This window comes from Phoxinus phoxinus (assembly GCF_949152265.1).
Source record: "Phoxinus phoxinus genome assembly, chromosome: 1".
Taxonomy (NCBI): Eukaryota; Metazoa; Chordata; class Actinopteri; order Cypriniformes; family Leuciscidae; genus Phoxinus; species Phoxinus phoxinus.
The window spans coordinates 27,660,945-27,682,844 of NC_136876.1; the positions used below are offsets into that span (position 1 = coordinate 27,660,945).

At 36.8% G+C, this 21,900-nt stretch overlaps 1 protein-coding gene across 4 annotated transcripts; it reads right to left on the reverse strand.

Annotated features, from left to right (window-relative positions):
• Positions 1-66: 66 nt before the first annotated feature.
• On the reverse strand, positions 67-21,897 carry syt17 (synaptotagmin XVII). Of its 4 annotated transcripts, none has more exons than XM_079605537.1 (9): positions 21,857-21,894; positions 21,483-21,554; positions 19,675-19,692; positions 18,289-18,437; positions 14,791-14,942; positions 14,088-14,704; positions 10,636-10,756; positions 9,545-9,700; positions 2,218-2,560 (listed from the first exon to the last, which is right to left on the reverse strand). In XM_079605537.1, exons 2-9 carry the CDS (start codon positions 21,495-21,497, stop codon positions 2,364-2,366), a joined length of 1,425 nt encoding a protein of 474 aa, XP_079461663.1. In that variant the 5' UTR covers positions 21,498-21,554; positions 21,857-21,894; the 3' UTR covers positions 2,218-2,363. The 4 variants fall into 4 exon arrangements, with proteins under 4 accessions (XP_079461664.1, XP_079461663.1, XP_079461665.1 ...); XM_079605540.1 differs by lacking the exon at positions 2,218-2,560 and adding an exon at positions 8,147-8,408 and having other exon boundaries at positions 21,857-21,897; XM_079605539.1 differs by lacking the exon at positions 21,857-21,894 and having other exon boundaries at positions 18,289-18,423; positions 21,483-21,547.
• Between the last annotated feature and the right edge of the window lie 3 nt (positions 21,898-21,900).

Genomic DNA, 21,900 nt, shown 5'->3' on the forward strand with positions numbered 1-21,900 from the left:
GAATAAGATTCGATAAAATAAAATAAAACTTAAATATTACAAAACATACTGAAACAAGTTAGAAGCCCAGTAACAAACATCACTTTAATGCATTGTGGAACAACCAACATACACTTTCCACACTTAATACATCTCTCTGAAGGATTCACACATTACAATCTCCATGAAAGAGACCTTTAAAGGGATACTGCTGATTTCTTCTCACACTTAATAAACCATTACATGGACAGCATCAGCATAACAAACTCTCAGAGAGTTCAGGTCAGACAAGGAGACAGAGGACTAAACCTTTTTTGTTTTGTTTAAAATATAATGAAGACTGTTAAAAACAGTTCCCTTTGAAACCAAAATCTTTGTCAGTGAAGGCATTTCAATAACCTTTTCATTTATCATGATTTATCTATATTCTATCCATTTCTTTTTTCATCTATTGTGACATGCATTTGTTCAATTCTCTGTAAGTTATAAATATATACAGATATGCTTTAGAGATAAATATATATTATTATATCAATTTTTATCTAAATAAATATTAACATCTTCACTGGCACAGCTTCATTATTATTATTATTACCATTTGTACTGTCATCTACTACACTAACATTGACATTGGTGGAAACATACAACTGACTCTTGACCTGAAACAAGCACTTATCTTGCACAGGTCACACACAAGATTACGACGAAAGATACAGTAAACTTTCTGATTGCACTTTGATTCTATGATAACATTGTATCCCAATCATATCTTGTTGCTTATGAACTTCATAGACCGACTGAGAAAAAGACAAAATACAGCTCCAACATGTCGATGATAAACAGTATATGAACTGAACTTGGCAAAAGCGTTGGACTAGGAGTAAAGGTAATAGAGTGAAGAGAAATGCATGTATCTGCACCTTGGCATGGCATTATATTGCCCAAGCTGTGAAGACATGTTCACTGTTGTGCAGACACGAACACTAATGCATTTACACAGTGATACAGACCACTACGGAAGCCCTGAGAGGCCATAAATGATTACTTCTTTCTTTTGTCGGGAGTCTTTTGAATAAATTTTCTTGTGATCTCAAAATAACAAAAGAAAAGTTGTTTTCTCAAAAGTTGGGGGTCGGTAAGAATTGATTATATTTTTATAGTATCGTATGCTCACAAAGACTGCATTTATTTGATTAGAAAATACCGTAAATAGTGACTTTTTTTATTTGAATACATTTTTAAATTTGATTCCTGTGATGTAAAAGCTGAATTTTCAGCAACAGTTTTCTCTCCAGTTTTCAGTGTCACATGATCCTTCAAAAATCATTTAAATATGATGCTCAATAAACATTTCTTATTATTATCAACAGTTGTGTTGCTTAATATTTTTGTGGAAACCGTGAGGCATTTTTTCAGGATTCTTTGAAGAATAGAAATTTCAAAGGAACAGCATTGATTTAAAATAGAAATCCTTTAAAACATTATAAATGCCTTTTGATTATTTTAATGCATCCTTTCTGAATAAACGTATTCATTTCTTTAAAAAAATTTTTTTTTTTAAAGAAAAACCTTTGACAGGAAGTAAATGGATATACAATTGTTTAAGAGACGACATGAGAAATAGTGAGCAACTTACAGAAAACCAAACGTAAAGATCACAAGAAAAAAAATCAGTCAAGATAAACAAGAAAAAACAAGACAAAAATAATAAAATAAATAAAATGATGCATGGCCTCTTAAGGTTTCTGTAAATCTCAGCTGCCATAAGTGCAAACATTTACCAAACATACACTCACAAACACTTCCGCACACAATCAAAGGTCAAAATGTGCATGGAGGACAGTGATACGGGTCACAAAACACAAGCTTTGGTGTAAAATCAGGTTTGAAACAGTCAAACCGGGAAATAAAAAATGTCCATCTGTGCCGTAACAGATTTCCAACTACCTCAAAAACTGCAATCATATTGAAGTCTGAAGAAAAGAAACAATATGATTAAGACACTGCAGACAGTGGTTAGATGTGGTCCAAACTGCCTGAATGCAGCTGAGGATCAGATGATGATGAGATTATTCAGCTCCCGTGTAAGATAGTATCAATGTGATAAAAAGAAAACATGGACAGCAGGCTTCTGCTCATCATCTTAAATGGAAAACTCTCTGAGGTCTTTTCTACGATCTCTGAGGTTTCTTCAACAATCTACGTTGCCCCGTAATAATGATAAGGGAGAGTGACACAAATAACACATAGATAAAGCCCCACCTTCTATAGAGAATAGATTCAAACCCTTAAAAATGACACACTGAAACCTCAAGACGCTCCCAGATGTTTGCGTTTTAAGTCAAAGTTCTTTTCCATAGATCACTGACTCTCCTGTGTCAGTATTATGTGACCTCGAGAGAAGCAGGAGAGACGCGGTCACACTCGGCACGGGAGCGCAGGCTGTGCCACTGTTCCACCGGGTTGCGCTGGGAGCTCATGAGCCGGCGCCAGTGCGTGGTTTCCTGCGGGCCAGTGGAGAACTGGCCAATCACGATGCGACCGACAAAATCGTTGCTGCTCTTCATGTTGTGCCCGTAAACTAAAAAGTAAAAGACATCAAACCAATATTACATTCGGAAATAATCAGACTAACACCTTATTAGTGATAATGGCTGCTTGGAGTCTCTGTACTGCGAATTAATTAAAGGGATAGTTCACCAAAAAGCTAAAATTCTGTCATCATTTACTCACCCTCAAGACAGACAGTTGACGGTAGCCATCGACTGCCATAGTTCCCTTTCGAATGGTCACTTCGTATTGCGTAGCTATACGCAGTGGGGAAACTCATTTCCTCAGATTTATTGAAGCTTAAAATGTAAATTGCATTGCAGCTGCACAGCTAGCACAGTGAGAGACTGGCTCATTCATTGGCTGTGCTGCAGCAACTGCACATCCAATGGCGAAAGCGCCTCCAATGTATGCGGCAATCAGCTAACAGCGTGCCGACATACGTCAGAGCCCGCCATCAGGGCGTGGCAGAGCCTATAAAATGAGCCCGAATTCACCATTATAGCAGATTTTCTCAACTTCAGTGACAAACTCTGTCTCTGTGTCCTTTCTGGGCACAGTTATAGACTCTACAACTATGAGAGTGCATCTCACAACAGAGCGCTCTCTATACAATTGCTACAGCCTCCTTCAAACGGAGCGCACGCACTCCCCTCAGAGTGTTTCAGAAACTTCTCGATCTCATGGCAGCCGCATCGCCAGTACTCCATATGGGACTACTGCCCGCTACAGCACTGGCTCAAACGCCGCGTGCCAGCCCATGGATGGCAGTCGGGCAGCATGCACATTACGGTGAATCACAGCTGTTTGCGTTCCCTGATTCCCTGGCAGGCTCAGGGCTGGTACCAAGAGAGTGTGACCATGGGAGTGGCCTCCAGATGTAAAGTGGTCTTCACAGATGCCTCCAAACAAGGTTGGGGTAAGTTGCACGAGGGCAAGCCCGCCTCCGACCTCTGGTCGAGCATGGAGCGGAGCTTACACATCAACTGCCTGGAAATGGCAGCAGTTATTTGGCCCTAAAAGCATTTCTGTCGGACCTCAAGGGACACCATGTCTTAGTCCGTACGAACAACACGGTGGTGGTGTCATACATCAATGCCAGGGCGGTCTCAGGTCGAGCTACATGTACTCCATGGGCGAGAGATCTGCTTCTGTGGGCACAAGCCAACTTGAGCTCTCTGAGAGCAGCACATATCCCGGGCATTCATAATATGGGTGTGGATATGCTCTCCCGAGACAACACTCCCCTAGGCGAGTGGTCTCTAAACCCTCAGACGGTTCATCTGATTTGGAGTGTGTTCGGCGAGGCCAAAGTTGACCTTTTTGCCTCAAGAAACAACTCTCACTGCGCAGTATTCTTTTCGAAGGACAGGGATGCGCTGGCCCATGCGTGGCCCAGCTGCCCTCTGTATGCGTTTCCCCCCGTTTCCATGATCCCCCCAGGTCATCAATCGGGTGAGCGAGAGCGGATGCCCAGTCCTCCTAGTGGCCCCTCTCTGGAAAACCAGACCTTGGTTCCCAGAGCTGGTTCAGATGGTGGACAAAGTCCCAAGGCCTGTCCCTCTGAGGAAAGATCTCCTCACACAGGCGAACGGGACGATCTGGCACCCCCATCCCGACTTATGGGCCCTACATGTGTGGCTCATCAATGGGTACCCCGGACCTCCACTAAAAGGTTCTGAACACAATTTCTGAGGCTAGAGCCCCGTCTACCAGGCGCCTCTACAGTGTTCTCCAGCTGGTACTCGGATAGACACTTTGAACCCCAGTCATGCAAGGTATCAGTGATACTTCTCCTTACTACAGTAGCTGCTGGACGCGGGTCGTTCCCCGTCCAGGCTCAAAGTATATGTGGCAGCCATAGCAGCTTATCATGCTCCGGTGGCTGGCCAATCACTGGGAAGGAATGACTTGGTCGTACGGTTTATGAAGGGAGCTAGGAGGACCCCCTAAGGGGTCCGCCATTTGAACTGCTTCAGTCGGTTGACCTCAAACCGCTTTCGCTAAAGACCGCTCTCCTGTTGGCACTGGCATCTATCAACCGAGTGGGAGATTTGCAGGTGCTCTCCGTGAGCCCCTCCTGTTTCGAGTTTGGTATAGGTGACTCTAAAGTCACTCTGAAACCCAAGCATTTTACTGTTGACTCTTCCCCCTTCCGATGGGGACGGGGAAGCTAATTTACTTTGCCCTGTCAGGGCTATTTGGAGCGCTCAGCATCCTATATAGACAGTCAGAACAGCTCTTTGTCTGCTTCGGTGGCCGGTCCAAAGGGGCTCCTGTCACGAAGCAGAGACTGTCTAGGTGGATAGTGGATGCCATATCACTGGCATACGCCTCTGTGGGCCAGGGTTGCCCTATAGGCACTAGAGCCCATTCCACTAGAGGTATGGCCTCGTCATGGGCATGGTCCTATGGGTTTCCCATTCAGGACATTTGTGCAGCGGCCGGCTGGTCTTCGCCCTCCACTTTTGTGAGGTTTTACAACATTGAGGTTCCTTCCCTGCAGGCGAAGGTCCTTTCTGTATGATTAAGACTTGACTATTCTGGAAATATAAGTCAAAATATGAATAAAAACTATAATTATACAGTATCAATGATACTAAAATAACACAGACACGAATGTATCCTCTCATTTATTTAGCTTATTATTCATCTTTTCTGTCAATCTCTTTTTCTCCGCCTCAATCCTATTTTGTTAATGGAGTCGGGTCAGAGTATGAGACGCTGTTAATTTCATCACGTTGCTCATAAACAAGATTGAAGACCCCCCCCCCTTCTTCTTTCCTGTAACTGGCAGCGGAGTGCTGGGAAAATAGCAGGAAACGCAAATAATATTGTCACAAAGCCCAGAGGTAGCAGTCAAGGATGCAGCCGCACTCCAGACAAGGATCTCACAGCATCACGACTCCAGCTGCAGACCAGAGCTGGTGAAACGCCGTCACCAAGCAACATCAGCAGCTCTTGAGAAGAGCTTTATCCAACTGAATGTCAAGGACTCCTTCAACTTGGTGTGGCTCAAGTATACAGCTAAAGTTCATATTACAGCCTACAGGAGCGAACATAATATGTATTTCAACTACTACTCCTCCTCACCACTATTTGAATTCAAGGTGGGAGACAGTCCTATTTAGTGGAGAGTTAAAGAACCTTCAATTAGATTAGCTGACACTCTTTTGTGCAACAAAATGTGAATATAGAGTGATTTAAAAAAAATATCAAAATAAATTCTGTCATTATTTACTCACCCTCAAGTTGTTTGAAACCTGAATGAATTTCTTTCTTCTGCTGAACACAAAAGAAGATATTTTGAAGAATGTCTGTATGTAACCAAACAGTTGATGGGCCCCATTGACTTCCATAGTATTTTCTTTCCTACTATGGAAGTCAATGGGGTCCATCAACTTTCTGGTTACAGACATTCTTCAAAATATCTTCTTTTGTGTTCCGCAAAACAGATTTGAAACAACTTGAGGGTGAGTAAATAATGACAGAATTTTCATTTATAAGTGAACTACCCCTTTAAGAAGATTTGGAATATAATGCACAAGTTGAATGGACAACTTTTATGATCATTTTATTATGTGCTTTTGCATCTATTTTGGAATCGGAAAGCTCCCTATATCATTGTAATTGTATGGAAATGAGCAATCAGCAAGTTATCAAAATGTATCCAAACAAATGTGTTAGGAACAACATGAGGGTGAATACTTGATTTTTTTTTTTTTTTGTGACTTATTTGATCATTTCTGACCAGTTCTTTAAACAGGAATAATTAAAAAACACATTAATATTAATCTTTCTTACACAACCCTATTATTCGATAAAAGAGTTTGTTAAACCACATTCATATGTCTTCATGCTCAGCAAAATATATGTCAGTTAGGAGACAAACATTGAGCTGTTTGGATGGCTGACATCATCAGTTTAAAGCAAAGGAACAGGCGTGGTGAGTGTTTGGCGCAGACGCATGCACTGGACTCGCTATGTTGAGCTGTTGACATCATCAGCATGCGTCACATTCAACAGTCCTGAGGGAGCTCTCCTACTCAGGGTTGTGATGAGGTACAGATCGTTCCTGTTGGCTCTGAATGGGAAATACTAAGGCGGAGTTACGTGTTTTATAATGCATGAATATCTCCTACTCCAAAGGCACAATTGTATATCAAAGGAAGCATATTTGAATATAAAGAGGGGAAATCTTTAGCTCAAAACAACACATAACAGCAGTAAACCAATATGAACACTATGATTTACTCCACTTTCATTATTTTAAATAGCCCTCTGTTCGCGTGGCAGTCAAATGTAAATTTTTATTTTATTTTAACGAAATTATTGTATTATATTTTAGTTCAATAATATTTTGTACTTAATATTTTGTATTGTTAGGGGATTTTATGTTACTAAATTATATTTATGCAGTAGTTATAATCCATTTATTCACTTTTTGAGCATTGACCTGAAAATTAATAAATCTTTAATGCTTTGAAAATGAATAAATCTTTAACGCTTGGAAAATGAATAAATCTTTAATGGCTTGGAGAACAGAGTTAAGTTTGATCTTTTTATAAAGATGGCACGTGCCAGATTATTGCTGAAGTAAAAACAAAGTTAAAAAAGTGAACTTTAATTTTTTTTACATTCATTTTTATGCAAAATGCACAAAATACCGTTTTGATTAAGCATGTAAATAAAGAAAATGAATTATGTTATTATTATTATTGCTAGTATTATTGTTAATTATATATTTGTATTATTATAATCCTAACTATCTGATATCTGATTACTTTAATTTAAAAAACTGGATGTTTGTATTAACCTCATAATAATAGTCATAACAACAATATAAAATCATTCATTTAGTGTTTCATATTATTAATATTAACAAAAAAAACAAAACAAAAATACATAAATAAATATTTTATTATTATAACTAAACTAATATCTGATTACTTTGTTTTAAAACACTGATGTATGTATTATATCTTAATAAAAATAATAATATACAATCAACAATTTAGAGGTTAATATTATTCACATTATTAACAAACAAACAAACAAATAAATAAATACATATTTTTATTATTAGAATAGTAACTAAACTAATAGGCCTATCTGATTAATTGATTTTAAAACACGGGATGTTTGTACTACATTTTGCTTGTGTTACCTCAGTATACTCATGTACATTTATGACGTTTCTGTGCATTAAAAAGTCTGTGTCAACACACATTTTGTACTAAACAGAAGAATCTAAATATCTCAGACCACTAGTGAAAGCACTACACCTATGATGATGGGCACAGTTGACCCCTTCCAGTGCGCATAGCTGCCTAATGCGGGAGTCATGTTGAACAGAGCCAGAAGATCTGTTTCCACTCACTGCTTATGGATAGCATATGGACATAACACCACCATTAAACTCCTATTACCTGCTCAGCCAGAGGGAACCTTCAGTTAAAGACAAAGAGAATGATAATGGGATACGCAAAAATATAAAAGTAAAAGAACGGACAAAAAGAGCGAGCTGAAGAGAAGAGAGAGACTCATCAAACGGACCAGGAGTGAGAGACAGAGGCGGGATTGCAGGCAGCGTTTGGTTGCAAGTCTTTGTAGTCAGAAACATCAGAGAGAAGCGGTGGGCTGGTACCACTGAGAGACACACATGCTGACCAGCCTAGATGGGGCACAGGCTGCACTCACCCTTTAGAGTGAGATATTCCTGTATTTAAATACCATGTTGACTCAGCAGACTGATTAAAGCAGAGGAAGCCAGTGAAAACTACACGTTGGACTGGGCTTGTTGGGCTCTACGGTCTCAAATGGCAGGTTATGAGCGTAGGCCACTCTCGGCCCTATGCAATCACAGTGCATGGCTGCACCTGGGGGATGAGTGCAAATATTAAATGTCAGTGTGTACCAGTGCATAAAATCTCGGCATGAACAACTAGGTACAGGTCAGGTTCTGACTGGCAGCATCGGTAATTGAATAAATCCTATTGGAATTTAAGCGAACCTTAATGAGGTTTCCCATGGCAGCCCTTGGTCACAAGCTTGTGGCTTTTCACCTTTATTGTATTAGGTATCCAGCTAAATAGCTTCAACTGTTATGAATAGGGCTGTGAATTTAATACACTTAATTTAGTGTGGTGATAAAAAAAAAAAAAAAAAAAAATATATATATATATAAAACTTAAAGACCCCAAACTTTGGAACAGATGTATGTATATACATGTATATATATATATATATATATATATATATATATATATAATATATAAATACACTTCTGTTCAAAAGTGTGGGGTCTGTAAGATTTAAAAAACTTTTTTTTTTTTTTTTTTAAATAAGTCTCTTATGTTCACCAAGGCAGTGTTTATTTGATCAAAAATACAGTAAAATCAGTAAACATTATTAAGAATTATTACAATTTAAAATAATTGTTTTCTATTTTAATATATTTTAAAATTAAACGTATTCCTTTGATGGCAAAGCTAAATTTTCAGCATCATTAATCCAGCCTTCAGTGTCACATGATCCTTCAGAAATCAAATGATGATTTGCTGCTCAAGAAACATTTCTGATTATTATCAATGTTGAAAACAGTTGTGCTGCTTACGGTAATATTTTTGTGGATATTATTTTTCAGGATTCTTTGATGAATAAAAAGTTTAAAAAAAAATTGAAAATTAATTTTTTTGTAACATTATAAATAACTTTATAGTCACTTTTGATCAACTGAATGTGTCCTTGCTGATTAAAAGTATACATTTATTTTAATAAATCCTTATTTTATATAAAAAATATAAAAAATAATGCATATCAAGCCAATTAAATTAATTTGATCGATTTTTCTACCAATTGTACCTTTAATATACAAAAAAAAGTTAATAAAAAATTATGCTTGCTCGAAAGGTCATCATAAAGACATTTCTCACATATTTAATTGTTTAGAGATCTGTATGAATGTTTTTCTGTGTGCATATTCCTGTGTACATGTTTATGTTCAAAACAATACCTGTGAACACAAGACTGACTTCACACAGGTCCTCTTGAAGTACACGGAAGCTAAAGGACTCATTGTAGCAGGGGTCAATGGTGCCTCTCATACAGGATGTTTTCTTAGTCTTCATCAACTTAAGACCTGTCACCAACTGCACCTTCACAAAAGGATCTGACAACAGAGAAGTAGCAACTTAGTTAAAGTTTAGATAAATTGCCATCTGATTTTTTTTTTTTTTTTGTGTAATGTAACATTTCTGAGTGAAACAGGTTACTCAGTGATAAAAGATCCAGGGCAAGACTTAATTGTAAAAATCTAGTAATTTCTTACTCGGAAAACCCAAATTAATTGATTGGTTTGAGTACCATTTTGTCATTTGGGCAATTCTTAATACAATTCTCACTAATTTCTTCCACTTCTGCAGCTATCTTTCTGTTGCATTCACAAATTTTCCAAAGTTTAAGAGAACAGCACATACAGTAAGTTGTCTTCATAAATTGATGTTGATTTCCTAAAATGGGTTTGTATGAAGTCACCATTATGATAATTACTGTTCCCTTTGGTTGGGCACTTTAAACGTCATTTATATGACTAATTCCCCTTCCAATTGATCCAGTGATGCAACAAGAAATCACAGTTATTTGTGCTTTCAAAAGAAGAGAAGTAATGGGTTGCTTTTAAAAGGTGACCTAACTTCTAACTAGACCATTGCCTATACTTTTCATGTAGAATTATGATCTATTATAACACTTATCACATTAACACCTTGTGAATCATAAAACTTTTAATTGGATTAATATAATCCATTTTATTTACTAATTGTATCTCTAACAGTTTTGTTTGCAATTGCTTAATTTATTCATGCCCCAATGCACTCTGGGAGTCGTTAATTCTGAGTAGCTACACTAAGGCAAGAGTAAATCTCAAGTAAATTATCAAGTACTCTCTACATGTACGTTCTTTTTTTAGTTAGAACTCTTGAGTGAGTGAACTACACCAACTAAGAATTAGTCAGTAGGCCTACAACATTATTGTACTGACAAATTACCATTCCTATTTGACAGATTTTAAAGAGCAGAACAAGGGAAACACACAAATAGATTTACCTGAACCTTGGCACATGTCAGTCTGAAGCAGCTGCTTTGCTCGGATGATGTCCACATTTAACCGGCCAGCACTGGGCAGGTAGTTTAAGGACAGAAGAAGCTCACCAAGCTCAACCTCATTCTGAGAAACATCACATTCAAGAAATCAGTGTCATGATAATGATGTCAGTAAATTAACACTATGTATACTAGGTTTTTAAATGTGACAAAAACGGGAATGAAAGCTTAAAAGTCGACATGAAATAAAAATTTGTTAGCGCATATTACTAGTCTTCTGGTGAACAATTAATCCGTGCAAGTCAATACAAAGACACTTTTTTTTTGCCGTGGTTATCATTAATCAAATCGGAAAAGTTACTTCCATTCTGGAATGGCGTTCCTTTTCTGATGACGTCAGTTTGACGGCTTGGGTTGAAAACGCTTAAACATTCCCCTCAAACCGCTAGTCTGCTATGAGCGAGAGATGGAGAGGAGGAGCGCTAAAGTAAAACCCTGCCCTCTGTTCAATATTCCCTTTCACTTGGAAATACGTCACAACACTGGAGAAAAGTCCATTGCAACTTCCAGTTCATGCAGACTTTAATGACAGAGTCATTTAAAAATGAAAGCATTTGTAACATGACAAGTTGATGGTTGTTTGTTCAGATAGTTTCTTGACAAATTCTTCGGGTTAATATCATTTGGGACAGAGATCAATACAGAACCGTTCAAAATATTAGGGTCTGTAAACTTAAAAAAAAAATAAGAATTTAATGTTTTTATTCAGCAAGAATGCATTAAATTGATCAAAAGTGACAGTAAAGACTTTTATCATTTTACAAAATATTTATATTTCAAATAAATGCTTTTCTATTTAACTTTGTATTCATCAGGAATCCTGAATAAATGTATAAGTTTCATGAAACGTATTAAGCAGCAGCACAACTGTTTTCAACATTGATAATAATAAGACATGTTTTTTGAGCAGCAAAAAAAAAAAAAAAACTTCAGAAGGATCATGTGACACTGAAGACTGGAGTAATGATGCTGAAAATTAAGCTTTGCAATCACAGGAACAAATTACATTTTAATATGTATATATATCACTGATTCTTGAGAGTCGGGACAAAACACGTTTTAAAAAACTTTTTTTTTAAATACACACTATATCAATTAGAGTTATACGTTTCTGCAGAGAAAGGTCTTAGCTATTTAACCATGTAAAGGAACAGGTTCTAAATAAAAGCACATTTTAAACAAATTTACATGTTTCCCTTCAGAACTGGATTTGTGTCAACTCCGTCAGACACACTAAAAAGTAAACAATTTAAATTCTTCCAATCCAACAAGAATCTAAAGTTATGAAGTATATTGTAATAGTGTTTAGTTACTCTGATATGTAAACAAAATACAATATATAAACTTAAGTTGTGATTTCACACTATTCTGAAAACTCAGATTTCTAAATATTTGCATTTTCAAACTTTGATTTTAATTTCAATATTGTAAAAACAAATTCCTTAAATAAATAAAACCTAAGAGTATGTAGATCAGATGGTCCTTTATTACAAAAACAACACCAACTGAAGGAAGAATATTTTTTTCCCAAAAAAATTAACAAAAACATACATCCAAACGTCGAAGATCTGACGGTGTTGACGAAAAACTGACGGTGTTGACGAAAAACTGACGGTGTTGACACAAAATGTGTGCATTGCTGATTAGTGAACAGATGTGCTCTTTAAACACTACTACTAAAACTACTCCTTGTTATTAGAGTACTGAACTTACTGTAAAGCAAACTATAATAAACATATTGCACATACACCGTTTCCAACTATTTTAAATTAAACCGTTTCCAACTATAAAAAAAAAATAAAAAAAATAAGGGAAACCAGGGGCTACCCTCTGCCGTGATAATTTTTTTTGGCCATATCGCCCAGCCCTACACTGGCTTCTCATTTGTCTATCTGTCTCTATATATATAAATATATATATATTAAAGTGCTGGCAAAGTTACACGTTACACAATAATAAGCAGACCACTGCCTGCCCATTCTCTACAAGTCAGATGCGTACGGTTAAATAATGTAATGCATGCTATGTATGTGCATTTATGTGTAAATAAAACCCTGAAATAACAGTTTAACCCTTCACTATATTCACAAATAATATTATATTCACACATTAAGAGGTTATTGGTGGATTTGTCAACTCCGTCATCTTACAGGTCAACTCCGTCAGACATAGAACCTGACGGAGTTGACGTCTGACGGAGTTGACGTAAGGGCATGTATTTTCCACCAAAACATGTATTGTACACTGCAGCTAGGTAGTTTTTCCTCAGTTGCTAGCTGTCCCAATAACCTCACTAAAATGCTTAAATTCAATCCACTATGGTTTAAAAAAAGTATCTTAACGGAAAGATGGTATTGACATGGTGCAGCTGTGACCATAGGAATATTGACATTGTTTGTCTAAAATATAAAAAAATTTAAACTGTACTAGAGCATGTGTGGTAGTGCTGCATTCACCACAGGCAGGGAGATAAAAAGGGGTCCTCAGGGATATAGCTGACCATGCTATTTCCTGATTTAAAGAGCTTTATGAAAATATCTGACGGAGTTGACAGAAACTGAGGACACAACTTTAATAGGCAGATTTCTATGGAAAATATTGTTTGATGTTCACTTCATGCATTGTTTTTTATATGTATACCCCTTATTTTGTATTTGATATATATGTTTTCACAATTGTAGAGCTTTTTAAAAGTTTTTTGGGATGGTTAATGTTGTGACCTCTTGCTGAGGACAAGTGCAATAACATGGACCTTCTACATGGACCTGTAGAAAACCTTCAAATTTTCCCCAAAAAGATAAAAAGTTTATTCTAAAAATCAGATAGGTATATACAAATCCTTTAGATTTAACTTTGTAAGTATGCCAATCATGATGAATTTCTTAATTTTTGCTATAAATTAGACTTTTCTGTGTGGGACATGTTTTGTCCCGACTCTCAAGAATCAGTGATATATATATATATATATATATATATATATATATATATATATATATTTTTTTTTTAAATTGTAATAATATTTCACAATATTAATGCTTTAACTGTATTTTTGATCAAATAAATGCAGCCTTGGTGAGCATTTCTTTCAAAAGCATTAAAAAAAAATCTTACAGACCACAAACATTTGAATGGTAGTTGATCTTTTTGAGTCGCATATTAAACCTCTCAAAATACAAGGTTAATGTTCGTTTAACACATCCTAAACACAGATCTTGTAGGCGGTGTGGTGTGCATTCTTTCGAGGCAGGGCACTCTGGCATATGGCTGCAATGATTTCACATTTTACTAAATAACTTAATTTAGTTTTATGTGACGTCACTTCATCATGTTCGTCATTGTGCAAGCGGCACACCTAAAATAAATGACAAAAAAAGAAAAGGTATGAGTGGTATTACCTGAGAACTGGGCACCAGGGCCTTCCACCAATGCCCTCCCTTTACTAGGTCAACCTCACTGAGAGGAAGAGACACTTTCCCGATGACACAGTGGCGTGAAAACTTGTCAAAGTCAACCAACGAGAGCAGTAGTGTGCGTCTCTGGGCCTCCAGGAAGGGGAGCTCAAAAGTGAAGCGCTCTTCAAACACGGGGTTCTGGGTCTTGCGTTTAACCCCAGTCTGCCTGGAGTTCTTGTGGTCGGGGAGCAGGCTCATCTTCACGTAGGGGTTTGAGTGGGCCATGTCTTGGCGAGCACCGTCACACATTACCGGAGGGGGCAGATCCCGGGCCTCGATGACTCGCACGCTAAGGTGGCCATTGATAAGATCATACTGTGTGCTGAAGTGCAGCATGCCTAGATGGTACCGTGCCAGGATCTCATCATCTGTCAGAGAGTCAACATCATCACTGCATGAGTCCAGGGAGTACAGATGAGGCTCCAGTTTGCGGAAGTAGTCATCTGGTGGTGTCGGGGGCTTACGCAGGGGCTGCACCACTTCCTTCCTGGGTCCCATGGCCCAAAATTCAATCGGCTTTACGTCCACCATGGGGGAGCTTGGTCGTCGGGCGTTCAGACCTGTGATATGAGAGAGCCATTAAGTAAAATTCAAGTCAACATACTCACGCTAATCTGTTTAAACTGAGAGTGAAGTCTGGGCTCACTGGAGAGCTGGCCGGCCAGGCTGAAGGTGGAACGGGACGTTTCTGTGGTGGGCGGCCTGCAGTTTGTTGCGGTGTCAGATTGAGCAGGTAAAGCATGGCCGAGAGCCATGATGTGAGAATTTGTGCCTTTCTCGTCATTGCATTCATTGACACTGAAAGAGATGACTTTGTTAAGCCTTAGTGACACTACTGGCATATTCCTTGTTGAAAAGACCATTGAAATGTACACTACTGGTCAATAGTTTGGGGTTGGTAAGATTTATTAATGTTTTAAAAAAAGTCTCTTATGCCCACCAATTTTGCAGCATTTATTTAAACCAAATATAATAAAAACATTGTGAAATATTATTACAATTTAAAATAACTAAAAATCAAACCTATTACCTTACTGCAAAAAAGTAGCTGCCTTAAATTCAGCACAATCAACTAGGATGTTTAAGTCATTTCAACTTAAATTACATTAAACTGACTTAAAAAACAACCACAAGTTGAATCATGTATAACTTGTATAAATAAAATTGCTTAACTTATTTTGATGAGTAAAAGTAACAAAAAACATATGTTGTCATAACTTGATTGATCATAAAATGTATCATAAAATGATTTACAGTGTTGGTGTTGCAAGCGCCATCCTCTACTGTTCGAACAACAGGTTATGTTACCATTTTAACTTTAGCAAAACTTTCTTGGTCAACCAGCGGCAGCAGGACTAGGGTAATTTAAGCTATATGATGTTTATGAAACATTATGTGTGTGGTAATATTACTGTTATCACTTTGCATGAAACAGTATGATTAGATACTTCCATTAAGTCTATAACACAAACTCATGCTAAACTGATGCCAACTTCTAAAAAGTAACCACATTTAGAAGAGGGAACAAACTTTTGCTAAGTTATACTATTTAGATGTCAGTTCATACACAGCTTCAAATATGACAGAAAGCAGAGTTTGTCGACCAACATAGCCTGAAATTGAAAAACAAATCATAATATGCTACAAAAGAAAAAAAAAAACATTCGGCATGAACTAGCAAAACATCTTACAATCCAGCTCTGCAAATCTGACACCGTGACTGAATCCACTTCTTAATAATTGTGCACTCATATTATTGCCCTGCGTTGTGTAATATCTGTAACATCATCATCTAATCTGGTTGTTTTCCAACTATAGAGGTAAATATTCTTTGTGGGATATCTTTGTCCAGTACTGATTCCGAGTCTTCCTTTGGGGATCGTCAAGGACCCTTTGTGTCCATGACTACAGCTCAGAGGGAGATAGTTGTCATAGCAACGGACGATTCTAAAACATATGGCCTTAGGAGCAATCTGAGGCAACGAGAGAGGCTGGACTTATAGGGGGAGGTATACAGTATGTCATGACCGTACAATCACAGTCTGGAAGTACAAGCTCTATTCAATTAAAGATGCATCCCTTGCATCTCCAATGTATTATGAATGTAACACCCTTCTATGATCAATTTTTTTTGGAAGCTCATAGTCAAAAGTCGTGCCACTCATCCAGCCATTTTGTCCCAGTTTTTGGTTTTACACAAACATCAAATTCCCACAAAGCATGAGCTCAGCCAGACCAGCATAAACCAGTAGTCTCTGGTGACCACATCATCTCCATCCCAAGTTTTACAACAGGAAAAATAGACATGTATGGCCACCATTGTTTAGTCCTGGTAAAAGTCACTGAATGATGTCATTAAGAAGGATGCTTATAAAAAGCTTGCCAGCTTGTTGTGAATGTGTGCATTCAAAGAACACATTATCCCAGCAAATACATGAATCACTTCTCCATTTAAATCATATTACCCTTGCTGTTCCTGCATGGGAACACAAATAGCTCCACACCCCAGTCATTATGATCTTGAGTAACAGGGAATACACAAACAGGATCCTAGAACGTCTCAGGAAAGCCATCTGTTGCATCAATATCAGTTCCGTTAGCCCGGAAAACCAATGACTACAAACTAGAGATACATGATTTACTGCTCTGTTAACAGTAGTTCAAATTAAGCAGGTAATTTGCAATGTAAGAAGAGGAGTAAAGATATTGTAACTTTATAAGAAGCTTACACTCAGTAGAGGATATCACAACTATGATGCCATAACCTTGTACTGAGCACCTTGAATTTCGCAATTACATTCATACTATTTTTTATAGCATGTATATATGGTGCAAAGTATGCATTATATGCACATGCCAAAAAGTGTTGGTGGTACAGTATAATGTATCAATGCGACGTCTTCAATTTTCTATTTTAAGTATGATAAATAAACAAGAAGCTATATCAACAGTGCATTATATATATATATATATATATGCTGCAAAATTGCAATATAATGTAATATATAGTAAGTATACCATGCATATCATGCATTTGTATTCTCTGTATGTACCAGAATGTATTCTGTATGTACCTACTACATTTACAAAATCCACAGTGTTAATTGAAAACACTGATGGAGAAATTATGTCACAATGCAGTGTGCTCCACTATTCTTCCAATTTGTAAAAAACAACAACAACAAAAAAACAATCAGTGGAGTAATTCTTCATTAGTTGAAGATACAGTTACGATATTTTACATGTAAATTTAAAATACAAAATAATTGCGATAACTGGATACCACATGCTGAATTAAACAATGAAATGTAATATAATCAACGTGACAGTAGTATATCGAACTTTTGGCATACAGTTATTGAATTCCAGCATACTACTAGATCCATATTAATAATAAACATAATACCTCTTTCTTGAATTATTATGTATTTAATCAGACTGCCAGTGCCAACACATTTTTATTTAAAATTATGTAACACTTTAAAATAGGGTTTTATTTATTAACATCAGATAATGTATTAACTAACATGAACTAACCATGAGAAATGCATTTGTTACTGTATTTATTCATCTTTGTTAACGTTAGTTAATAAAAACAGCCATTCATTGTTTGTTCAAGTTAGTTCACAGTGCATTAACTTTTGTAAACAAATACAACTTTTGATTTTAATAATGTATTAGTAAATGTTTAAATTAACATCAACAAAGATTAATAAATGCTGTAGAAGTGCAGTTCATTAATAGTTCATGTTAAGTGTTCAAGTGTGACCCAAAATTGGATTAACATGCAGACTTACTGTATCAGCGTCATGACTGCTGATATGAAGTCAATAATTAAATATGACATATATTGAGGTCATGTGACAATAATGTAGCTTATACCGTTTATAGACTACCATTCAAAAGTTTTGGGTCAGTAATATGTTTTGTTTGAAAGAAATCAATACTTTTATTCAGCAAGGATGCATTAAATTGATTAAAAGTGACATCATCTAAAACGAGCCTTTAACAGATGCTGCCTTTGAGATTGTCTTGTTGAGATTTGTTCAGTAACTTTGTGTATTCAGACTCATTCTGACTCTTATGATGCGAGAGCAGACAGATGAGTTGTTCTGGGTTATTTTGTGTACGGGTGTGTACTCACAGCCATGATGGAGTCTGAGCTGGAAAAGGCCCCAGAATCTCCACCTCCTCATCAGTGGACTGACAGCAGCTGCACTCCCAGCACCACTGCCAACAGGAGCGGCACGACCAGCGACACAACAGCAAGTCAGACAGTCTGGACAGAAGACCCTGAGATCAAGACCGCAAAGGGACACAAAGAGACCATCCAGTAAACAGTAACTGATTGACCTGCACGGGCAGCAGAATCTACTTACAAGGCAAATTATGATGATAAAATGGCAATGAATGATCAGTGCTTCAAAGATTTTATTTTGTTTTGTTATTCTCTGGTCAACTGCAGCTTGAAGTATAAATGTAACAAGAGCCTTGGATAAATAAATTCTTACATCTCTTTTGGGACTCTATTCTAGTGGGACTTTGTAGTAAACTGTATAAGTCAGAGCCAATCCACAAAAAAAAATCAAGTGATTTAATTAAAGATATCTACTATTAAAAATATTTTAAAAAAATAAGAAATTAATCATTTTTACTGGATGCATTAATTTGATCAAAAGTGACAGTAAGGACATCTATAATGGTATTTGGGCTTTGCCACCACATTAATAAATTATATTTTAAAATATATTAAAAACAAAACAGTTATTTAAATTATTATAATATAGACTTCTTTAAAACATACAACAAATCTAACCAACCCCAAACTTTTGAACGATAGTGTGTGTGTGTGTGTGTGTGTATATATATATGTATATACACACACACATTTTAATAAACAATTTTGTTTCCCGTTGTGACATGCTTCCAACTGAAACAGGAAACTGGGGCGGGACAAACACTTCTCAGTCACTTCTCAGTGTGACCGTTATTGACCAGAACCGAGACCAGATGTTTGGATAAAGGTCCTTCAAGAAAGAGATGTTAAGTCTTTTCACAACAAAACGTGCTTGATTTAGACTAGCTGACTCCACCGAGACAGAAAAACACAAAAAGATCATAAAGATTACTTGCTCCAAAAAGCCAAGTCACTCTCACCTCCGCTGAGGCTGAAAATGTAGTTGGTTAAATAATGAATGACTTGAGACAGGATGTTGAAAAAATAAATCCAGCCCAAAAGATAGAAATAAAAGGTCAAAATACAACTCTGATTATGTAAACACAACCCTTTTTTTTTTTTTTTTTGAATGGAAGCTATTTTTTGTTTCAAAGCATTTAATGGTCTGAAAGGTCTGAGGGTGTCAAGCTTCTAACTAAATTTCTAACTCATTTGGAGTCATGCATGTACGGATAAATTGTTAAACAGGATCTTGGAGTTGCTATAAAAATACAGTAGGCATTTTTCTACATCATTGTTAATAAACAGATATGAGCAGCTAGTAGTTTGAATAAATTACTTTTCTGTACATACCTCATTGATAGGCTCCAACTGTTCTTTTTCAAAGGTCGAGTGCAGCAGAGAATTGAGTTCATGCACAAGAAATAGAGGGAAAAAAGAGTTCAGTGAAAGGACAGGTCTCTTTATTGAATGTTCACTATTTGTATTTAAAAAAAAAAAAAACATTTTAATAATTAATATTAATGAAATTTGTTAGCAACCTTTGCCTAATTTTTTTTAAATGAATAACATTAGAAATATTTCATCATGTTCATGTTTTCTATTATATACATTGCTCAAAAGAATCAGTGAACATTACATTGCTTAAAATATATCATTAAAGAATCCTGATTTTTTTTATTTATCAAACTTTCCATAAAAGTATTTTGAAATTAAGCAGCACAACTGTTTTCGACTTTGATAATAATAAATGTTTCTTGAGCAGCAAATCATTATTAGAATGCTTTCTGAAGGATCATGTGACACTGAAGACTGAAGTAATGATGAGGAAAATTCAGATTTGCATCACAGGAATAAATTACACTTCAAATATATTCAATTAGAAGAAATTTATTTTGAAATGTAATAATATTTCACATTATTCACAATATCCATGTTTATGTATTTTGATCAAATAAATGCAGCCTTGGTGAGTGAGCCTACTTTCAAAAACATTAAAACCTTTTACAGACCCCAATGCTTTGAACAGTATATATATATATATATATATATATATATATATATATATATATAGGGTAAGTGTGCTCCCTGAGGTGCTGGTCTGATTGAAAAAAAAAAACTTTAAAGCTACAGTACATGCAGTAAGGAACTAGTTGCTATAACCTCAATTATTGTCCTATATGTTTTGTATTTTGGGTTTTAATTTAAGAGCACTGTAATAATCCACCTTTGCACTAATGTGTTATTGCACTAATTTAATTTGATAAGCATCCCAAAAAGCCACATTCAAACTACCGGTAATCTGTATTAAAAAAAAAATCTAACACCATTGGTCAGACTTTATCAGGGACAGGGTCTAAAACGCATAACATTTTACACCCAGGACTGATATATTCCTTCCTTTCAACACCTGTGAACATCTACAGGTTGATTTCTCTCCCGTTCCCCACCCCCTGTTCCTGTTCTCTTGCTCCTCATCAGCGGCCCAATGTTGTCTAAGCAATTAGCTGTGGCTGTAACCATGGCAACAGTGATACGAACTCCTGTCCCACCCAGCCCGCACCTTGCTGCCGCCGGCTCAGGCAGAGATGACGCATTAGGGTCACGAGATGGGAGGGATGGGACACTATCCCCACTGGTCCACATGGCCAGTTCCAGCAAGCGCTATTCCCATACCAGGGGTCTTTAGCACAGTTCCATAAATCATAATACAGCATACAGACACACAAATACACCACCACAGAGTTTAAACGTCAAAAATAAGCTGCATTCATATTCACAAAAAACATCAGTGAGTCTGTCTGCAGCTTATACTGTTTTAAAGAAAATTATCACTCATATCCCAAATCCCACATAAATCAAGTTTTTACTGTATATAACGTAGAAAAAAAATATGTCCATAAATATATTTTGAGAATTAACTCATCAAATCCTAATATTTCATAAACAGTAAGACATTAAAGGGAATAAATACAAACAAATCATACATAGGCCTACATACACTGAAATGGCTTTAGGCCTTGACCAGAAATAATCGTCATATATGTATATATATATTTTTAAAAATCGGATTATGAACGAATGAGCAAAGGAAGACACATATGAAGATGAAAAGTGTAAGCCAGTAGGATCCAGATAGGAAAGTAGTGACCGGGACTCACCTGTGTGTACGCCATCCTCCTCTTACTCTCGCCCCACTGTCTCACTTGCCATCCAGAGCAACATGCCACTCTCTGAATCCAGATTTACTCAGTAAAAGAGAGAGAGAGAGAGAGAGAGAGAGAGAGAGAGAGAGAGAGAGAGAGAGATGGGGGGAGGGGGGGGATCTGTAGATGTGACTGAAGTAATGAATTCAGGTCTCTATGGACTTGGTTCCTCTATCCAGCCTAACAAAATCTACTTCAAGAGTGATGAGCCAAATACAAATACAAAACAAAAAACAAACCCCCTCTTCCCTTTCTAGCTATCTCCTCTTCCTCCCCATCATCTTCAATCCCACCTACCCAGACACTCCTAATCTCCCTCTCTTTCCTACCTCTCCAGTCTCCAGTCGTGCCGAGTCCTCAGAAATGACACGGC